The sequence below is a fragment of the Orycteropus afer genome, unplaced genomic scaffold (genome assembly GCF_000298275.1).
Source record: "Orycteropus afer afer isolate SDZICR_OR568_19922 unplaced genomic scaffold, OryAfe1.0 scaffold00412, whole genome shotgun sequence".
NCBI classification, from domain to species: Eukaryota; Metazoa; Chordata; class Mammalia; order Tubulidentata; family Orycteropodidae; genus Orycteropus; species Orycteropus afer.
The window spans coordinates 1,587,542-1,608,965 of record NW_006921999.1 but is presented as its reverse complement, the minus strand read 5'-3'; the positions used below and the strand labels follow the sequence as shown (position 1 = coordinate 1,608,965).

The window sequence follows — 21,424 nt, the reverse complement described above, 5'->3', positions numbered from 1 at the left end:
ACGGCACTTAACAACAACATAATACTTTTTATGCATTAATTCAAAAGAGTATCAACATGATAATGAACATTAATAAAATCAACACATTTCTAAATACTGTCAGGCTTCACTAAATACCAAAAAAAAAAAAAAAAAAAGAGACAATAGTTATATTACCTTTAAGACACGTTTGATAGAGCCTAATACAAAATTTCTTTGTGGATGCTTTCTGTTCTGAAGAATCCAGTCACGATTTAACACCTTTTCCCCTTCTTCTAACACACATTTCTGACCTTGGTAATGTGGTTTTTCATATAAAATCCAGCTACATAAACATAAAGGTAATGATCACTTTTTTATTATTTTTCTAAGAAATGGGATGTAAAACAAATGATACTCATTCACAGATCATCTTATTGACTCAAATGTTTCAAGCTAGGCTTTGTCATTGTTAGCATATACATTATTTTTTAAACACGGAAAAGTGTCAGTTTAAGTACAAATATTTAAAAAAGAATAAAAGTAAACAGAACTTAGAAATAAAAATAATTCCTAAAAATAATACAACAGTAACTGTATTTGCCTATATTTATATATATATGTGCTTTCTGTATGTCGTATACACCAAGCTGTCAATATATATTAAAAACCATAGATTAACAACTACAAATTACACTTCTACCTTAATTTTTCTGTTTCTGGATAATATATCACAAGTGTCCCATTTTATTATATGAAGGCACCACTATACCACTCTGTTTACAAGGTGAATACTGACCAGTGGGTAACATAAAAACTGGACAAAGAAATTCTGGCTCCAACATGTCAATGGAACCTGGTCTATATAACAAATGAAGCTCTCCCTCATTTTTCAACTGCACAAAGCATCCTTCAGTCCTTGAGTATATCTGCCATACAAATGATTTTAACTATGTGGCCTTCACATTCCTTAGCATCCCACAAATTTTGAACTTGTTTTCAATCCTATCGTCACTCAACGGAAGCCTTCAACTCCATTTTATACATGGTTAACAAAATGAGGCAATGGAAGAACAATTCTGTTGGCAAAGGTATCCTACTAACAACACAGTTCCAGAATGGTATTGAGTGTATATATTATGTCTTACTTCTTATGTTCACTCTAAATATAATACACAGCCTGTATTTTCTGCCATAGAAAATAAAGGAAACAATTGAGTTATAACTAATTACTGGATATCACTAATTATAAATAATGTTTCAAAATATTCTATCAAAAACTAGAAGAAAGGTATTTTTTTAACTAAAGACACACAAAATAACAAAGAGCAAAAAACATAAACATACTTAATTTCAGAAAATATGCTATAAAATTTTAAGAGATTTCTTACCAGCCCCTTACAACTTTTATCAGTACCCCATTTGGAAAGGACCATGATGTAGCATCAGGAATATTACCATAGATTTCTTGTTTACATTTACGTCCATGGAGATCATAGATAACCATCTGCAACATACAGTGAGTAGGCAAAATAACTAATTTTAAGAATGCATTTAATATTCCAAAATGTTCTAGAATATAGAAAGTAAAATATCCTAAATACATAAAACCAAATTATTACTTTAGATGCTAAATGCTTGACCAAAATAATTATTTTCTAAGTTAGTTAAGAGTACTCAATTAAGCTCTCCAGGCCTAAAAACAACTACTTTTCACATTTTATCTTTGTCTCCCTGAGAAACGTATGCTTACCTTCCCAGGGCGTGGGATACACCTCAGAGTTTGCTTGTCAACATTCTGAAATAATATAAGTGGAAGAAATAAATCTTAGGAATCATCAATGGTAAGATACATAGCTTGCTTTCTTAGGAGTCACAAAACCAATTAACCACATATTTACTTAGTGGCTATTATATATGTGCTGCTTCTCTAGGTGCTACAAGGAACATAAAGGTAAATAAACCAAAAATCCAAATTCACTGCCATAGAGTTAATTCCAACTCATAGTGATCCCCATTGGGTTTCCAAGGCCGTAATTTTTTTTTTTTTTTTTGGTGATTTGGGTGAAAATTTATAGAGAAAATTCACTTTCCACACAGCAGTTCACATACACTTTGTCTCATGACAGTGACCACAATTCACCACAATGCAACAACTCCCCTCACTTCCTCCCGATAGTTACCTCTTCCCTGTGTCCATCCCTCCATGCACTCTTGCCCCCTGCGCTGTCTGTCTCCCTCTGCAAAAATGGCCCTTTTTCTCCTATGAATTGTTCTCTCCAAGGAGTGTATCTACCTCAGGTACATGTTCAATTCATATGCCTGTCTTTTATTTGGCTGGAAACCACGGGTGTGGGTTCAATTCCAGACCTGAAGGGCAGCTAGGGGCCATAGTCTCAGTGGTTCCACCAGGCTCTATTGGACCAGCAAACCTGGTCCCCCCCTTTTTGTTTTTCTCCAAATGATTTTGAGTTTTGCTCCACATTGTTCTCTCTCTCTATCCAGGATCTCCTATATAGATCCCCCAACAACTGGTTGACAATGGTAGCCAGGTACCATCTAGTTCCTTTGGTCTCATAGTCTGCAGATCACACGGTGTACCAGTCACTAGGACTAATTGTTTCCATGAATCTTAGGTTTTCTTCATTCTTCTTTGCTCTGCATGATGAGAGACCTACCATTGCATCTAGATCCAAGGCTGTAAGTCTTTATGGAAGCAGACTGCCCCATCTTTCTTCTGTGCCACAGTTGGTGGATTTGAACCACTGATCGTTTGGTTAACAGCCAAATATCTTAACCACTATACACCATAACTCCTTATAAAGGAAAATAATGCATTGCTTCTGATCTAAAGGAGCTTACAGCTTAAAAGGGGGAAACATATGAATCACACTCACATGACTCTTTTAAGTGTAAGACTAAGGTAACTCCACAGGTGAAATACAAACAAAATGGCAGGCTACTAAGTCAAAAGAAATGGTGCCAGTGTGGAGGTGAGTGGACAGGGAGACTCAAAAGTTACTCTAAGGAAGTGGTATTTAGAGGATCTTGAAAAACAGGATTTCAATAAATTAAAACATGTGGCAGGGTGAGGTGGGGCAGAAGAGAAAAAAATTCCAGGAAGATAACCACCTTGTGAAAAAGCATAGTGGTAGGAAACATGGAGTGTGTAACCATAGTGCAGAAGAAAAGGTTGGAAAAAGATAACTTAGAAGAGTTTCTAATACAGAGCAAAGAGGTTCCACTTGACTTGGTAGGCAACAGAGAACCACTAAGGAGCCCTGGTGGTACAGTGGTTAAGGTGCTCAGCTACTAAACAAAAGATCAACAATTTGAACCCACAAGCTGCTCCATGGAAGAAAGATGTGGCAGTCTGCTTCTGTAAAGATTACAGCCTTAGAAATCCTACAGGGCAGTTTTACTCTGACCTCTATGAGTTGGAATAAACTTTATGGCAGTGTTTTTATATCTATCTATCTATCTATCTATCTATCCATCTATCTATCTATCTACCTACCTACCTACCTGTCTGTCTGTCAGAGCTCTGGTGGCTAGTGCCTAAGGCATATGACTGCTAACCAGAAGGCTGGTGGTTCAAACCCACCAGCCTCCTCAGAAGGAAGGTTGGGCAATGTACTTCCATCGTGATATTGCCTTGGAAACCCAAGGAGGGGTGACTATGAGTCAGATCCAACTCGATAGCAGTGAGTTTGTTTTTTTTTTCATGTGTGTGTGTGTGTGTGTGTGTGTATACTTATTCATTTTGAAGAACCATTACATGTTTTCCAAATCTCATCATTTCTTTTAAAATGACTTTGCTTTGCAAACACTTAGTACTGAAGTATCAGAGGCATAATGTCTAAGGCACTTGACTGCTAACCAGAAGGCTGGCGGTTCAAACCCACCACCCACTCCTCGGAAGGAAGAGTGGGCAATCTATTTCCATAGAGATTCCGCATCAGAAACCCAAGTAGGGATCGCTATGAGTTGGAATTGATTCTATGGCAATGAGTTTGTTTTTGGTAAGGCTTTACAAGATAAAAGTACAGCCAGCCCTCAGGAATCCCAGAGAAAGTTCCCCAATGATATTCTTGGGGAATATTCTGATATTCTCGAGAATATCAGAAAGGAAAACCCCATATGCAATATATTTTCTGATATTCTTGATATTCTGATATTCTTGAGAATATCAGAAAGGAAAACCCCATGTGCAATACATTTTCTACATTAGATATTCAAATATTTCTAAATCAAAGAAAAATGCTACTGAATTTCAAAATATTTTCCTGCTATGGTGTAGTGCCTAAGCCATCTGATTGCTAACCAGAAGGCTGGTAGTTCAAACCCACCACCCACTCCTTGGAAGGAAGATTGGGCAATCTACTTTCCATAGTGACACCGCCTCGGAAACCCAAGGAGGGCTCCCTACGAGTCAGATCCAACCTGATGGCAGTGAGTTTGGTTTTGGTGTTTTTAATAATGTTTCCAGCTCTTTTGCTGTGACTTAGATTCTTTACCACCCTACTATGTATGAAGAACATGAGCAACTCAAGTGAGAGGTTGCTGTCAAAGAAATATTTAATTTTGTCCAATGGAAATATTTTCACAAGACACATAAAGCCAAAAAGAAAAGCAACCACTTTCTCATATGTAGTACCTTGAGAAATTTGGAATGCTGTCATTTATTTACTTTGAAAACTAAACATCAGCAGATGATAGGCAATAAGTTGTTCCTCTTTTATACTTTTGAAATTCTGACTTAATTTTTCTTCTGTGTAAAAGTCTAGCTAAAATAAATGAGCTATGATACACTTTAACTAAAAAATATTGCTGACATTTTTAAAAACAAAGCTTATACAACCTCAAAACATGGGTTTTCTTATAAGTTTTCAGATCATTTCATGATTCAAAGCTCTATACGTAACTAGTAAATAATTAAAATAACTTACTTCTGTGAATAAACTTAATCCGGCTGAGTTGTCTTGAACATGGAAACTCTTAGACACTGGTTCCTGAAAATTCCCACCAAATCTGGCTCCTTTTTCTGAGGAATGGGTCTTGGAAGTCTGTAAATACTGATGATATGCACTTTTTAAAGAAGAATGTAGTTTAGAAGTAAGGTCTGATTTTTGTAGAAATGGGGCCTTTTCTGCCCATAGACCGATCTGCAAATTGGAGGTAGTAGGTTCATTTGACATTGCATCTGAATTCCTAGAAATTCCAGTCCTGTCCTGGTCATCTTCAGAGGAAAATGCAATCGGAGAATCTGGCAACTGGAAGGTAATATGTTCTCTCCTTTGAGATGTGAGACTTCCTTTATGCAGTAGTTCTTCCTCTTCTCCTTCTCCTTCCTCCTCTGCCTCTTGCCCATCTTCATCAAATTTCATCTTTAAACGCTCTGATACTGATTGAAGAAGTGATAAAACAGAAGAGGACTGGTTTGTACTCTCTCTTGATTTTGTGGAGCCATGGTGACCAGGAGAGACCTCACTGGACAGAATGTCCTCCTGAGAACTGTCATCCTCATAAATGGGAGACAAAGCTAAGGGATAAATTTTGTACCTTTTGGCTTCCACTGATAAGAACATTTCTGAATTATCACTATCAAATGTTTCACCTAATTTAGTATCCTTTTCAAAATGATGGACGAGGTCAGTTCTACTCTCAGACCTTTCACATGCCAGAACAGGTATGCTGTCAGCGCACGTATCAGGAAACAAGAGAGAGCGTGTTCTTCTTACTTCTGCAGAAGCATTCTTGTCCTCATCTTGAAGGGGCTCTTCATATAATATAGTAAAAGATGGGTTTTCTTGTTCATCCTGAGAAACAAAGGCTAAGTTAGAGTGTTCCTTTTCATTGCTATAGTCTAGATGCTTCTTTTTCTTACTTACTGCAGTAACAGACATTCTTTTGTCTAGATTTACTAGGGTATCCTCAGGTTGAAAATGAGGTATTGCTAAGGCTGGATAGCCTTCATAATCCTTACTTAATGTAGGTGATTCATAACCCTTGAAATGCGATGTAAATCTATTGTCACACATTATTAAGCTTTCCTTTACTCCAGTGGGCTCTTCCTCCATTTCACCAGTAATCACATCAGCATACACTTGGGGTACATTTTCGGCTTCAAATTGGGAGGGAAGCAAGGCTTCCGCTTCTGTAACGGTCAATTCCAAACCTGTTGCATATGTTTTCTCAACATTTGACATAGGAGATAAAGCTTCACATTTCCCACTATTCCCATCAGAATCCTCTGGGGATGTTCTCTCTGTTTCTATCACAGGGAGCGTGGCCGCAATTATCTCAGCAGTCTCAGCATCCCTCCTGCATGCTTTTTCCATTTCTGAGAAGGCAGAGGTAGGTGCTGCCTTCTTGTGCACTCCTTTCACATCTACCATAAAAGGTAACGTTTCAGTTGTCCTCATAACCCCTTCAGCATCCTTTTGGTAGGTATTTTTCATTTCTAACACAACAGGAGTTACCTCAGTCTTTGCAATATCATCTTCAGCATCCTGTTGACAAATATTTTCCATTTCTAATGTAACAGGTATCACTTCAGCATTTTCAGTAATCCTCTCAGACTCTTTTTGGTAGGTATTGTCCACTTCTAATGAAACAGGTGCCAATTCAGTCTTGTCAATATCCCCATCACCATTCTTTTGGCAAATGTTTTCCCTTTCTAATGTAACAGCATTTTCAGTAATCCTCTCAGAATCTTTTTGGTAGATATTTTCCACCTCCGACAAAAAAGGTGTCACTTCGGTCTTACCAATATCCCCTTCAGCATGTTTTTGATAAATAATTTCCATTTCTAATGGAATGGGTATCACCTCAGTCTTTGCAACATCCCCTTCAGCATCTTTTTGGCAAATATTTTCCATTTCTAACGTAACAGGTATTACTTCAGTTTTCCCAGTAATTCCTTCAGCATCTTTTTGGTGGGTATTTTTCATTTCACACATCACAGGCATCACTTCAGTTTTGCCAATATCCCTTTCAGTATCCTTTACCTTGTAAGTGTTTTCCATCCCTAAGATGACAGGTAATTCCTCATTTTTCTCAATACACCTCACAGTATCCATTTGGTATACTTCTCCCATGTTAAAAATGTTAGCTCTTGGCTCCATTTTTATGCTATCCGATTCAACTTCCTTTTTAGGTGCTTTTCCCATTCCTAACATAGGAGAGGCTGCCTCAAATTTTGTAACATTCAGTTCAACATTCTTTCTGTTTGCTTTCCCCATTTCTAACATGGGAGGAATAAATTCAATTTTTCCTATATCTACTTCAGTATCCTTTTTGTGTACTTTTCCTACTTCTGACAGTGCAAGGGGTGTGGTTTTACTACAGTGTCCTGGTAAGCTTTTTTCAGATATACATACTAGACTATCAGACAAGCTGCTTTTGGATGTGCCAGGTGCATGGATATCATCATTCGCAAATGGAGGCAATTTGAAATTTAAAACAAGAGTTCTTGTATCTGTCTCAGTTTTGTGCTTATCCACACACTCTATTTCAGTTGTCTCTTTACAGTCCTCTTTGAGAAGTAAATGTGTTTTTATCCTCTCATCTAACTCTTTATGGGGCATATCTTCAGCTAGAAAGGAAGTATCTGATTCCTGCAAATTTAAACCATCGGTATATCCCACTCCATTTCCAGAAAATGGGGATTTTTGGTAGAGAACAATTTCTCCTCCTTTTATTGACTCTGTGTCACTAACGAAGTTACTTACCGAGAATAATCTACTTAACATTTCATTTTCGTTAATTTCACATGTGCTTTGGTTTACTGCCTGCTCTGACACCAGGAATTGCCTAACTCTATCATGTGACTTAACACTATCAATGTTCAGAATTTTTGAAGTAGTAGCCTGAAGTTCAGAATCCCAAGTATCCTTAGTATCTTCAAAAGCATCACGTGTCAAATTTTCTTGGGCTGAATAAATAATCTCATTAACTAATTCTCTAGCTTGATCTTCTAACAAATAAGACACACACATTTTATCAGAATCAAAAAGGAGACTCTTCTCACCAACTGTAGGTAAAACACTGGCCTTTTCTTCCTCTTTGTTTTCTATGCCCTGTTCTTCTAAATGATCTGTCAGTTGGATCCCTGTTGGCATCACTTCCTCCGATGGGTTTTTCTCAGGTATGTCTTCCTTCAGAGTACCTGGATTCATTATACTGTCTGTGCCTCTATATCCCTGGAAGAGATCACTTGAGGGTTTATATTTTAGTTCTTCTCTGACAGAGTTAAAAATCTCATCAATTAACTTATCAGCCTTTTTAAGTAAACCACTTTTGGGATCCAAAAGTTGGTCATATGCTCTTCTTCTTGCTTCTATGTGGTCAGCAGATGGTTCAGAACACTGCTGGCATGAGCTGTTAACTGACACTGGAGCCCCAGCAACTGCTCCAGCCTCTGCTTCCTTCAGACTGTCAAACTGGAAGGCAGTTGGGAAATCAAGAGATACCTTCCTAGTATGAATCCCAAAATGTTCCTGAAGTGGATTCACTTCTGCCACTGTTGGGATAGGTGTTTCAAATTCCAAATGAGAGCTATTAGGGGATAGCAGGTTAGTCAAGGGGGCACTTTCATTTGTGAGGTCTATGGACACTTTTTCAGAGTAAATATTATCTTTCAGATTATGTAAGCTTGTAACCATGCTAACTTCTTCCAAGTTACTAGTGGAACCAGTAGCACTATCAATACATTCCCAGAGAAAATGAGCATTGTCTTTCTTTTTGTGAGATGAGGCTTTCTCTTCTGATCTCTGCACAAAACGAACATTAAGAAAGCTTGAATCCTCAGATCCAAGGGCATTTTTTCCCAAACCTACATCAGAACCCAGAAAAAGTGAATTTACTTTTGTGCTATCAGTTTCTTGGAATTTTGAAGAAATATTAGTTAAACTGAGTTCTGCCATTTCTGAGAGCCCAGAAGTCTTTTCAGTCCCATGAATCTCTGAAAGTTCAGAAATTATGCAAGGGTTAGTTTCATCATTCTGTTCCATTTGCTTAATGACTTTTTCATCATGAACAGGAAGTAAAAGAAGAACAGGAGGATCACCTAAAGCTTCTACCTCTGTCTTCTTTAAACCTTGATAACTGGAAGCAGCAGTAGAAGCCTCAGTGTGATTCTCTTTATGATCAAAATCAGAACATTTCTTTTCAGTATCATGATCCATGGATTGAAAACCTTTGTCTAAAGAAGTTAATTCTGCCAAAACAGGCTTTGCTGGAACATCTGCAATTTCAGATGTAAAAGATATTTTATCCTGAGGAATGATGATTCTGGGCTCTGTTTGGGAAACAGAAACCTTGGGTAGGGCTATAGTTTTTCTTCTTCCAGAACATGACTCAACAGGAACATCATTTTGATCACCAATTTCAGCTTTTGATAACACTTTAGCAATGTTATCAGCTTTGGTTTCCAAGGAAAGAGAATCAGACTTATCTATAGTGCTCTTTTTCACTTTAGTGTTTGGAAGAGTGAGCTTTGCTTTATTAAGCCCTTGAGATGAAACTGAACTGTCATCCTTACAGAGACTTCTAGACTCAAAGCTCAACGGGTCCACTTCAGTTAAGTGGGCATCAGTGATTTCAGGTCCCTGGGGATTCTGGCATTTTTGACTGTCGGGAACAACTTCCTTGGGTTCAAATACTGCAGGTGCATGTTCAAGGTGGAAGGAAGCAGGAGGAGTTTTCCTCTCTGCAGCTTCAACATGATTTGCTACATTGTCTTCTTGACATTGGTAAGAAATATCAGCAGTGTTGACACTCCCAATTTCAATAAGCATGGAGGAACACTCATCCTTTGAAACAGGAATCTCCAACTTGTTCAGCATATCAGCTCCAGAAACAAAGGTAGGAGGTGAAGTATTGACATTTAATTTTTTACAGTCAAATGTAGGAGATTTTTTAGCATCCAGTGATACTTCGGCTTGTTGAGGACTCTCAGAATCAAGAGAGGATTCTGAAATGTAATTTCTATTAACTCCATAATTCAGTTCAGATACTACTTCAGTTTCTAAGCATGCTGCAACTGCTGATTCACTGACACATTTTAAAGGGGCAGAGTCCTTTTGATTTATTCTAATAGTTTGAAGAGTTATATTATGTGGCTTAAAATCAAGCTTTTTGGTTTCTGGTGCAAACAATCTGTCAATGTCTTGGGGTAATGATTCAATTCTACTTTTTGGAGCTTTTAAAGTTGTAGGTTCACCAGCAAAGGAGCTTTCAGTTTCTTGCCTGATTTCTGTAACAACTAAATTTATTTGTGAATCTTGGGCAGTAGACCTGTTTCCTTCATTTACACATTCTATGTCTGTCACAACATGTCTCTGGAGAGCAGTGGTGCTGGTGTGACTGGCAGCCAGCTTTGATGAATTATCTATGGGCTGTGTCCCAGAACACTTACTCTCTGGCAACTGCAGATCTTCATGTCTAACTGATTTATTTGGACTTGGCACATTTGTACTTTCCTGTTTGGTGGTGTCATTCCCATCAGTTTTCCCACAAGAGAGCTCAGAAGGAGTAACATTCTGAGGTTCAGCATGCTCTCGTCCCTGCACCAATGTCCTATCACTCATCATAGAACTGTTTTCTTTTATCGTGTTTTCTGTTGTAGTTCTCCTTGGAAAATCTGGACTGCAAGGAACTCTGCTGTTGTTACTTCCTGCAAACAAAGCTGAACATACCAAGTTTCTGCCAGTCTGAGAAACTGGTACACCACTTAAATGCTGCTGTGAGTCATTTTCTCCAACAGTGGAGCTGGAATTAGTCAGAGAAGGGAATGATCTATTTCTCTCAGGTCCCCCAGAGTCATTTTTATTTAAAACATCCTTAGAAGAATCAACAGTTTGCAGTTCTGGGTTGTCTGTCAGATGGCTTTCTGTGTCCAGATTTATTCTGCTACAACCAGAGTCTTCTAATGAGCCTCCAAGCAAATGTCCTTTAAAAGATGCATCTATGTTAGATGATGACAACAATGGAGTCTTCTGAGCCCCAATCTCAATTCCAGGACCAATGTGGGTGCTTGTATTAGGGTCAGAACTTTCATTTTCTTCATCCAAGTGAGTCACAGTATCTAGTGCAGTCTGTTTCTTTAAATATTTCCTAATTTGCCTTGGGCCCCGATATGTTGCATATGTCACTGAAGGCCTCTCTGGTTTACCATCAGTTTGTCTGTAAAAGAAGAATCAGCATGAGAGTATCAGGGAATACCATTAACAACACTTAATAGTAATCCCAGAAATTGTGATAAAGTACATCTTTCAAGTACTACTTCTCTTACTATGTACTAATTTAGGAAAGAAATCCTAAATCTATGCTTTAGTTAAACTTATCTTTGTTTTTTAAAAAACAAAGATTTGACAAGCAGCACATCAATGTCAACACAGTTAAAGAATGTCTGAGCTCCTTAGAAGTATTTCTTTTCACCAGATTAAATGTATCTCTCACTGCAGTTAAAGAAGAGAATGTGGGCTGAGGAGTCCAAGGTGTGGGTTCTACTTCTAATCCCAAAGGAGTATTTGACTCAAAGGAACCACAACTGTCTTTGTGCCTCATGCTGGTACCCCAGGTTAATGGATACATTGCAATGATTTCTCCACCATATCACACCATCACAATTACCTTTAATTACTTTACCCTTAGATGAGAATTTGAACAGCAAATTTTAGTAAGTAAGTGGAGAAGTTTTGAAGGAAAACATCTGGCAAAATGCCTAACTCAAAGTAAGGACTCAGTAAATATTTTTTAACTCCATAAATGACAGGATTGCCTTAATTCCTCTATTGTGGTAAGTTCTTCAAATACTCAATTAGTGTATTACTCTGCTAGGGTAAATAAAAAAGAATTTCTAGAAAAAGTGGACAATCAACCCAGCATAAAGTTCTGTTTTTCTCAGCATCCAACTTTCTTAAGAGTCTACATACCGCAGGCCAAGCCATGCTCCTTATAGCTTTTTCCTTTTGGCATTCACTCTGTTTCAATTCTAGCCTGAGGGAAACTAACTTCCTTTAAGGCTCAACTTACAAATTACCTTCATCATAAACCCATCCCAAGACCCTTCTGCTACTATAACAGGCAGTTTAGCCTCTGATCTTTAGTACAAAGAACTGAGTGCAGCATTTGCCACATTAAATTACAGAGTTCTAGGCCTCATTTATTTTCCCCAACAGCCTGACGGCTATTTGAGGGCAGGCGCTATGTTATGTCTTAATAATCTTTGTATTTTTAAGAGTCCAACACAAGATTTGGCAAGTTTGATATTTCTAATAACTTGTGAATTAATGAGTGACTAAGTAATGATACCATATGCTAAGTAATATATTGCAGACTAATATTTTGATTATATAACAGGTGGTATAAAAATATTTTAAATTCTAAATTCTTTATTATATTTTAGTGTGCTGACTAGAAATATGTACGGTAGAAGAATTTGATATGTGTTCTATTTAGTTTTTTCAGATTAAACACATCATTAACCAAAACATTAACATGTAATATATACATAAAACAAATCCTTGTCAGTATTCCAATATCTAAAAAACTATATATTCTCCCCAAACTGAAGGCAATAATAAGAAAACTACATTTGTCTAAATGATAAAACAGAAAGCAAACCTCTTTTGACAAGTAAAAACCTCAACTGTGCCCCTTACGTACTTCATGAATGTTAGCCAAAATAATTCATTTCAAGCTAGAACTGCTGCTAGTCTCTGAAATCCTAACACACACCTCTATTGTAAAAAATTGTATAGCTGCATTCATTTATTTTTATGATCTGTTATAAAGGAGGTGTAGAAGCTATGTAGAGAAAAGCTTTGCCTTCCAAAAGTGGTTTTAGCTGCTACAAGTGTTTTAGGTTAGATCAAAGACTGTTACAAGTAAAAAATTGGGTAAAGCATTGATCTATAAAAATATCTAAGAGAAAAACACATATAGGTAAATTAATGTTGCTGGTGAAATCTCATATCAAAATACATAAATTATTCAGAAAATGCAAGAGCCTTTCAGAGTATTATATGGAGGTCCAAAAGTCTGTAAATGAAATTTGTTTTTGTTTATTTCTTCTTATAAAGCTTTAATATCTTATATCTAAAATATACTTTGAACAGGGTGTGATGTTACCCCACAACAGATCACCAAAATACTTTTGAAGATATAAGCAAATAAGTGTACATATGTCAACAGAAACAGGAAATGAGAAATAAGATAAGGATCAGAATTTTACTCTTCGAACGTTGTATATTTAGGTCATCCTCTTACCAACTCCCTCCTCGTGCATTTTATCTTTCATCACTGCACAAATGCAATTTCTGATCTAAAAGGACTTCTAGTACAATGAACCACAGAGAAAAGTTTGCTAGAACTTAACTCACAGTAATAATGCCTTTTGGTAATTCTGGGGTGTGCTTTTTTGGGGGGGATCTGGGAGTAGAAATCACTGCTTTCCTATTTTTTTTAGAGCCCTCTGGGTAGTCTGAACTAAAATATATTAAATTGGTGTGGTAGTTAAAGTTTTATGTCAACTTGGTTGTGCCTGGTTGAGTGGCTGGGTAGCTGGTGGGAATGAACTCCATGGCTGGATCTACCACAAGCAGCTGAGTAGCTGCTTTAGGGATGTGGTCTACTTCCCATATATAAGAAACAGCTTTGCGAATGGTCTCTAGCTTATGGCACGCTTGGACCCTGCATGTAGCCTTGTTGTTTTTCAGCAGCCTGCCATGCTCTGCTGACCTTGGGACTTTTAATGGACTTGAATGAATGGCCTCCCATGTGGTTTGGTAACAACGGGACTGTGCCTTTTTACTTGTCATCTTTGGGCTTATCAGCCTCAGCAGTCAGTAGCTGCCTGAGTGTAGAGATGCCTCTAGTTTCAGTGGGCCGGGAGCAAGAGGCAGAGCTGAAGCCCAAGGCTGAGGGGCTTTCACCCAGTCCCTAGAGCCTGGCACTTTGAACTCAGACTTAAGGCCTCCAAACTATAAGAGAATAAACTCCTATTTGTTAAGGCCATCCCATTTGTGGTATATTCTTGTCAGAACAGCAATAGGTAACCAGAACAATTGGTTTATATGAAACCAAAGAGTCCTGGTGGCACAATGGTGTAGCACTTGTGTACTAACCAAAAGGCTGGTGGTATGGACCTACCAGGGCTTCCACGGGAAAAAGACCAGTGATCTGCTGCCATAAAGATAACAGTCAACAAGAGCCAATGGGGCAGATGTACTCTGTCACATGGGGTAACATGAGTCGGAATGAACCCGATGGCACTCAACAACAATGTGAAATTGAAAGATGTTGACTTTTTTCAACATATTCAATTGATAATATGGTTACATACCAGGTAAACTTCATTTTCAAGCTTAAATTTTTAACTAGAGAATTTCTCATAGCATCCTGGGTAGAAGTGTTTTATGTGTGTAAATAATATATGCATCCTTTATACTAAACTATATTATCATGTTTAAAGCACTGAACATCAAAGCTGTAAGCTTAGTTTGATGAATTATAATTAGTCCCTTCAGGTACTTATGAGCTACACTCCCACTTTTGAAAAAGTTAGTCATTCCAATATAATCTATCTTCTACATGATTCTTTCAGACTGCAGTTCAGTCACCATAACTGAATAGCATTTTAAGTACATAAAACTATCCTTTAATTCTTATGTTTTTTTCTCTAATTAATAAAGTATAAAAGATACCGAAATGCTGAAACATATAACTTTAAAAATATTAAAGATGAAAATAAATTTTTAAAGGTTTATTTTTAAGCTGGATATAGAGAGGAGAGTATTAAAATTTTACATATCTGTATGTACTATACATATCACATATACATCATAATATAGCATCAAGGTATTATGCATTTTAGTCAAAGACATAACTACACATCATCGGAAGCTTTATTAAGCCTCCAGTTACTTCACATAGCTATAATCTTTCCAAAGAAGTTTTATCCACTTGATAAGACTAAGGTCAACCAAAGATATGTGTCGTTCTACAAAGAAAATTCTGTAATAGCAGCCCGAAAAGAGTAACTAGCCTTACAGCAATGGTTTGCAATTCACTTTTAGGAAAATATGGTTAAGCTACTTTTTTAGCTTTAAGATCTATTTCTTTTCAAATTACACAGTTAGGAATATCCTTGGTTACAATAGGGAAGTTTATTAACTTTTTTATGTAAAGAAAAACTGTAAAACCAGCAAGTGAGGGAGAAAAATGACAAGAGAACTTTGACAGGACATGTTCTCGTTATGATGAACATATACATGTGAAAAATTATGAATTACAATATAGAACTCTTTTGTTTGTTTACTTTAATTCAGAAATAACATAGCTGCTATAGAGATTACATGAGACTCATGAATTAAAGTTTGGAAAACAATCTAAAAAATATTAAAAAGGTTTTCTTAAAGGTTTTATGGATATTAGAAGAAAAATTTGCATACTCAACTATCCATAGAATCAATTACAAAGCTGTTCATTATTTTTAGATAAGGGAAGGTAAAATTACGGACAATGCATTTTGGTGAGAATTTTCTCTAATTCACTTCAAAACACTAAACAAAATATTAAAATTGTATTAATGATCATTACAAGGAATGTATATTTCATATTACAGTAATAGTCTTATACAACACATTATTTTATTAATTTGTCTAAGTTAAGCCATTCATACTTTTTAAGACACCCTAATAATCAAGGAGCTCTGGTGGTGCAGTGGATAAAGCATTCACCTGTTAACCAATAGGTTGGAAGTTCCAACCCACCAGCTGCTCCACAGGAAAAAGAGGCGGCAATCTAATTCCATAAAGCTTTGCAGCCTTGGAAACCCTGTTGGGCAGTTCTAGTCTGTGCTATAGGATCACTCTGAGTTGGAACTGACATGATGGCAGGGATTTTTTTTTAATATATATAATTATGAAGACTTAAAAAGAAAAGAATGGACATTTTCAAATGATAAACACAATGCAAAATCTTCTGTTAATTCATTCTTCACTACTAAAAACATGAAAAATTTTACATGAAACTTAAATCCTCTAGTAATTTCAAAAGTAGATGTTCTTAATTATAACCAATATTTTATATCTAAAATATTCTCAAAATCTGAATTTAAAAAATTAACTATGTCCTTGCTTTTCCTAAATTCCTATCATGCAATCGAAGCAACTTCAATATTTAAAACATGTTGCTATTATTAGGTGCCCTTGAAGTGGTTCTGACTCACAGCAAGCCTACATACAAAAGAACGACACATTGCCTGGTCTTGTGCCATCTTCACAATTGTTGCTGTGCTTGAGCCACTGTGGCAGCCACTGTGTCAATCCACCTTGTTGAGGGTCTTCCTCTTTTTCACTCACCTTCTATACTACCAAGCATGATATACTTCTCCAGGGATCGGTCCTTTCAAAAAACATGACCAAAGTAAGAGACACAAAGTCCGGCCATTTTTGCTTGTAAGGTGTATTCTTGCTATATTTCCTCTAAGGCACATTTGTTCATTCTTCTGGCAGTCTGTGGTACATTCAAGACTCTTTGCCAACACAATTCAAACGTCAGTTCTTCTGCAGTCTTCCTTATTCATTGTTCAGCTCTCACATGCATATGCAGCTACTGAGAATACCATAGCTTGGGTCAGGAGCACCTCAGTTTTCAAAGTGACATCTTTGCTCTTTAACATTTTAAAAAGGTCTTCTGCAGCAGATTTGTCCAATGTAATATGTCACTTAATTTCCTGACTGCTGCTTCAATGAGCATTGATGGGAGATCCAAGTAAAATGAAATTCTTGTAACTTCAATCTTTTCTCCATTTATTGTGATATTGCTTATTGGTCCAGTTGTGAGGACTTTTGTTTCCTTTATGTTGAGATGTAATCTGTTCTGAAGGCTGTAGTCCCTGATCTTTTTCAGTAAGTGCTTCAAGTCATCTTCACTTTCAGCAAATAAGGTTGTGTCATCTGCATATCACTGGTTTTTAATGAGTTCTCCTCCAATCCTTACGCTGTATTCTTCTTCACATAGTCTGTCTTCTTGGATTATTTGCTCAGCATACATGCGAATAAGTGTAATAAAAGGATACAACCCTGATGCATTCCCTTCCTGATTTTAAACCATGCAGTATCCCCTTGTTCTGCTCCAATGACTGCCTCTTGATCTACATACAAGTTCCTCATGAGCACTATTAAGTGTTCTGGAATTCCCATTCTTTGCAATGTTATTCATCATTTGTTATGATTCACATAGTCGAATGTCACTGCACAGTCAATAAAACAGAGGTAAATATCTTTCTGGTATTATTTGCTTTCAGTCAAGATGCATCTGACATCAATGATGATATCCCTCAGTCCACATTCTCTTCTGAATCCAGCTTGCATCTCTGGCAGTTCTTTGTCAATACACTGCTATAACTGTTTTTAAATTATCTTCAACAAAATTTTACTTGTATGTGATGTTATTGATATGGTTAGATAATGTCCACATTCTACTATATCACCTTCCTTTGGAATGGGCACAAATACATATCTCTTCCGGTCAGCTGGCCACGTAGCTGTCTTCCAAGTTTCTTGGCATGTACGAGTGAGTGTCCTCAGCGCGGCATCCTTTTGTTGAAACATCTTCATGGTGGTTCTGTCAATTCCTGGAGCCTTGTTTTTTGCCAATTCTTTCAGTGCTGCTCACATTCTTCTTTCAATACCATCAGTTCTTCATCATTTTTGGTATGGTGACTCTGTATTACTTCTATCTTTTTTTTTGGATGCTTCCTGCATCGTTCAATATTCTGCGCATAGAATCCTTCAAAATTGCAACTCAAGGCTTGAATGTTTCCTTTGTTCTTTCAGCATGAGAAATGCCAAGTGTATTTTTCCCTTTTGGTTTTCTAACTCAAGTTCTTGGCATATTTCAGAATCTTGTTAGCTACAAATGAATACTTGTATGTTACATAAGATGTTTAATGGGCTCAACGATGCTATAAATGTTTCTCAGGTAGAAGATATTCCTCCTTGATCATATGAGGAAAAGCAAAACAAGTTCAAGCCTGTTTGTTAATCAAAGAAAGAGAGAAAGGGTAGAATGCTTCCTTAATTCATGAAAGATTTCAATTTCTTCTATCGTTGGGAAAGGTTTGTAAAGCTAGTTTCACAGATATTATCAATTTAATTTCTTAACCACTTAGAGCAACTAAAACACATCCTATGTTACTACTCCTATGGTAAACAGAAACACATAAATCTTTAGACTGTAGTAGGGACATTACAGAGTTCCTGGGTAGTGAAAACATTTAATGCATTCAGCTGCTAACCAAATGTTAGAGGTTAGAGTCTACCCAGAGGTACCTTGAAAGAAAAGGCTTGGCAACCTAATTCTGAAAAATCAGTAATAAACCTTATAAAGCACAGTTCTATTCCTGCATAGGGTCTCCATCTTTGAATCTACAATAACTGGTTTTCTAGGAACATTATAGAATGCTTTTATAACTCCCTTCAGTTAAGAGGATTGGAACTGAGAACCAAAAAGCCAGGTCAAAGACCTTTATTAAATTTTAAACTTACTTTAGCAAATCACTGGTTTCCTGCTCACTGTCTTGTGCTGCATCCAAAGAAAAGGCATCTGAGAGTTCAGTTGAGTTGGAATCTCGTTCTGTTGGAAGCATCTGAGCTCCATTGAGAGTACTGAAAATCTTTTTCTCCCTTTTGATTTCTTCCTCATGCCGGTCACTGAGATTTGGTAAATCTTTCTCAGTTTTGTCATGGTCATCTCTGGAAGAAGACTGTTTACTTTCACCAAGAGATGATTTTCCTGAGATATTAAACAGGTTACCAAGAAACTGGAAAAAGCTTTCTTTTGGCTGTCTATCACCTTCTCCTATTTTGGTATCTGAAGCTGAACTGGAAAGATCATTTGGCTTTCTGGAATCTTCCTGTGTAGTAAGAGTGACTGACTTCTCAGTATGGTTCCTTTTGTCCTCATGTTGGGGTATCTTTGAAAACAAATTAAAGAATAATAAGCATCATCATTTTAAAACTAAACAAAACAGTTATCAAGAACTACTAGAGGCCAAATGCATTAAACTCTAAGTAACAGCAGTATGTTGCATTAATATATTTTTTAAAAATTTGTTTAAGAATCAGTAACCTTAAAATAAGCTTTTAGTATACCATTAACAAAAAAAAGCAACCTAAAGATTATTAAATAATTAACTCAAAAAGAGTATGGATATAAGGAAATATTACAATTAAATCATTTAGAAAGTACAGAAAGATGCCAAAGAAAATAGAACTACAAATTTACACTGTATGTAGAACAGTGCTTCTCAGGTTTATTTTTTCCTCCCCTTGGCACCTCTCTAAGGAAGTGCTGGAGGCAGTGGTGGTTCACTGGCAGAATTCAAGCCTTCCAGACAAAAGACTCAGGTTCAATTCCCAGCCAATGTGTTGCTATGATGCTGAACAGATTTCAGCAAAGCTTCCAGACCAAAATGTGCTCAGAAATAAGACCTGGTGATCGAATTCTGAGAATCAGGCAATGAAAACCCTATGGCACAGGGGCAGGCAGCATTTCATTCCCTTGTGCATGGGACTGTCAAGGGTCAGGGCCCAGCTCCACCACAGCTAACAACAACAAGAGGGTGTTAGACTTTTTCTACCTAAGCATTCTATTTGTGGGAGATGATCACCATCCTTTAAGATGTATACTCTAGAGGATGTTAGCTTTTGAAATCCTCTAGATAGCAAATACTGTATCACTTAATGTACTTAATAGATGTGTTTAGTTGCCATCAAATTGGCTCAGATTCATGGAAACCTTACGTACAACAGAATAAAATGTTTCCTGATCCTGTGCCATCTCACGGAGATGATCTCTGATATGTTTAAGCCTGTCACTGAGGTTGTGTCAATCTGTCTCCATTCTGAGTTTTTCTTATTTTTGCTTACTCTCTGTTTTACCAAATATGATGTCTTTTTCTAAAAATAAGTCTTTCCTGATAACACATCCAAAGTCTGACCATCCTTACTTCTAAGGAGCATTCTGGTTGTACTTCTTCTAAAATTCATTTGCCCATTCTTCTGGACTTTAATATACAGTTAGTATTTAAATTGTTCTCCTAGGAAAAATACTTAGAACCTTTTCTTCAAAAGTAGATGTAGTATTAAATCAAATTTTACTACTATAAAAATTTGTAATTTTTCCCCTAGTGTATTCTGGTAACTCACATTCAACCATTAAGAAGATCCACAGAATGAATACAGCTTCTGTGCTCATTATTTTAACCCTATGGCACCACATGAAGACACTGGAGATCCCAAGCTGAATGCTCCATGGTGCCTGTTTTTTAAAGAACATACATCTAGGAGGGGCTTCTTAAGTATTTATGTATTTGCTGTTGGCCACAGTAGGTATTTTTAATTCTTTTAATTAGCTGACATGCAATGTATTGCAGGATACTAGTAATGGTTGAAATTGCCCATTATGAAGAAAACTTTTTGAGACAGTTCATCTTTATAATTTTATTGGAAAATGTCTGACTTCAAAGCTACATGACATAAAGTTGGATTTAATAAGGATTCTAAAAGAAATGGGCAAGATGATTCAAATTGAGTTCAACACCTTAAATACTGATAGATAACCTATTATATGACAGACTCTGTGCTATGCACCCAGGCTACATTTACAACTAAGACTGATGACTTCTATTCTCTTGAGTAGTTTACAATCTACAGAATAGCACAGTCAGCAAGACTTTGCAACGCAGTAAATGTTGCAAAGGGAGAAGTACAGCACGCATGGGAACCTGGGGCAGGAGTGACTAGTCTAGATTTGGTAAAGATAAAAGCAGAGGTGGTAACTCAGATGGCTCTTCCTAGAGAAACTGCCCTCTGAACCAAGATCTAAAGTGTGACTGTGTTTTCCAGGCATACATCAGTGTGGGATGGGAGAGGGAGAAAGAGGGAGGGAGGGAAGGAGGGAGAGAGAGAGAGAGAGAGAGTGAGAGAGTGTGTGTGTGTATGGTGGGTGCTTCTTAGGAGTGTAATATGACTGGAGGTAGGTTAGGACATGATAGGACATGACTGAAGAGTAAGTCTGGAGAGATAAGTCAAGGGACAGATCATAAGAAGTCTTACTTGCATTTAAATTTATCTTTTATTATTAGAAAGCTAATAGTATGTTCAAACACTCTGTAGTTTTACAGAAAAGCACCTAAAAAGGCCTCATTATTTTAGAATTGTGGTACTCTCTGAAGCTGCTGCATTGGGCAAAGTTGTTCCTGAAGAAAACAACATGTGCTTCATTTAAGGGGAAAAAAAGGTCACTTTGAGTCTATCTGTTAAAACACAAAGTGCTGGGGTTGGCCGGCAAGATGGTGGACTAGGCAGAAAGACTGCACAGACCCTCTTCAACAAAGAAAAGGGACACCAATTAACACAGACACAGAAGATAATCCTGGACCCCTGAGCCT

At 37.0% G+C, this 21,424-nt stretch overlaps 1 protein-coding gene across 1 annotated transcript in view; it reads right to left on the bottom strand.

The window, feature by feature from the left end:
- CRYBG3 (crystallin beta-gamma domain containing 3) overlaps positions 1-21,424 on the bottom strand; it is a 172,303-nt gene that overhangs the window by 94,276 nt on the left and 56,603 nt on the right. Inside the window, exons 3-8 of the mRNA XM_007953772.1 lie at positions 18,519-18,946; positions 6,861-11,145; positions 4,908-6,788; positions 1,712-1,756; positions 1,350-1,465; positions 157-304 (exon numbers count right to left, since the gene is read on the bottom strand). Of these exons, the coding sequence (XP_007951963.1) occupies positions 157-304; positions 1,350-1,465; positions 1,712-1,756; positions 4,908-6,788; positions 6,861-11,145; positions 18,519-18,946 (6,903 nt within the window). The remainder of the gene's footprint in view (positions 1-156; positions 305-1,349; positions 1,466-1,711; positions 1,757-4,907; positions 6,789-6,860; positions 11,146-18,518; positions 18,947-21,424) is intronic.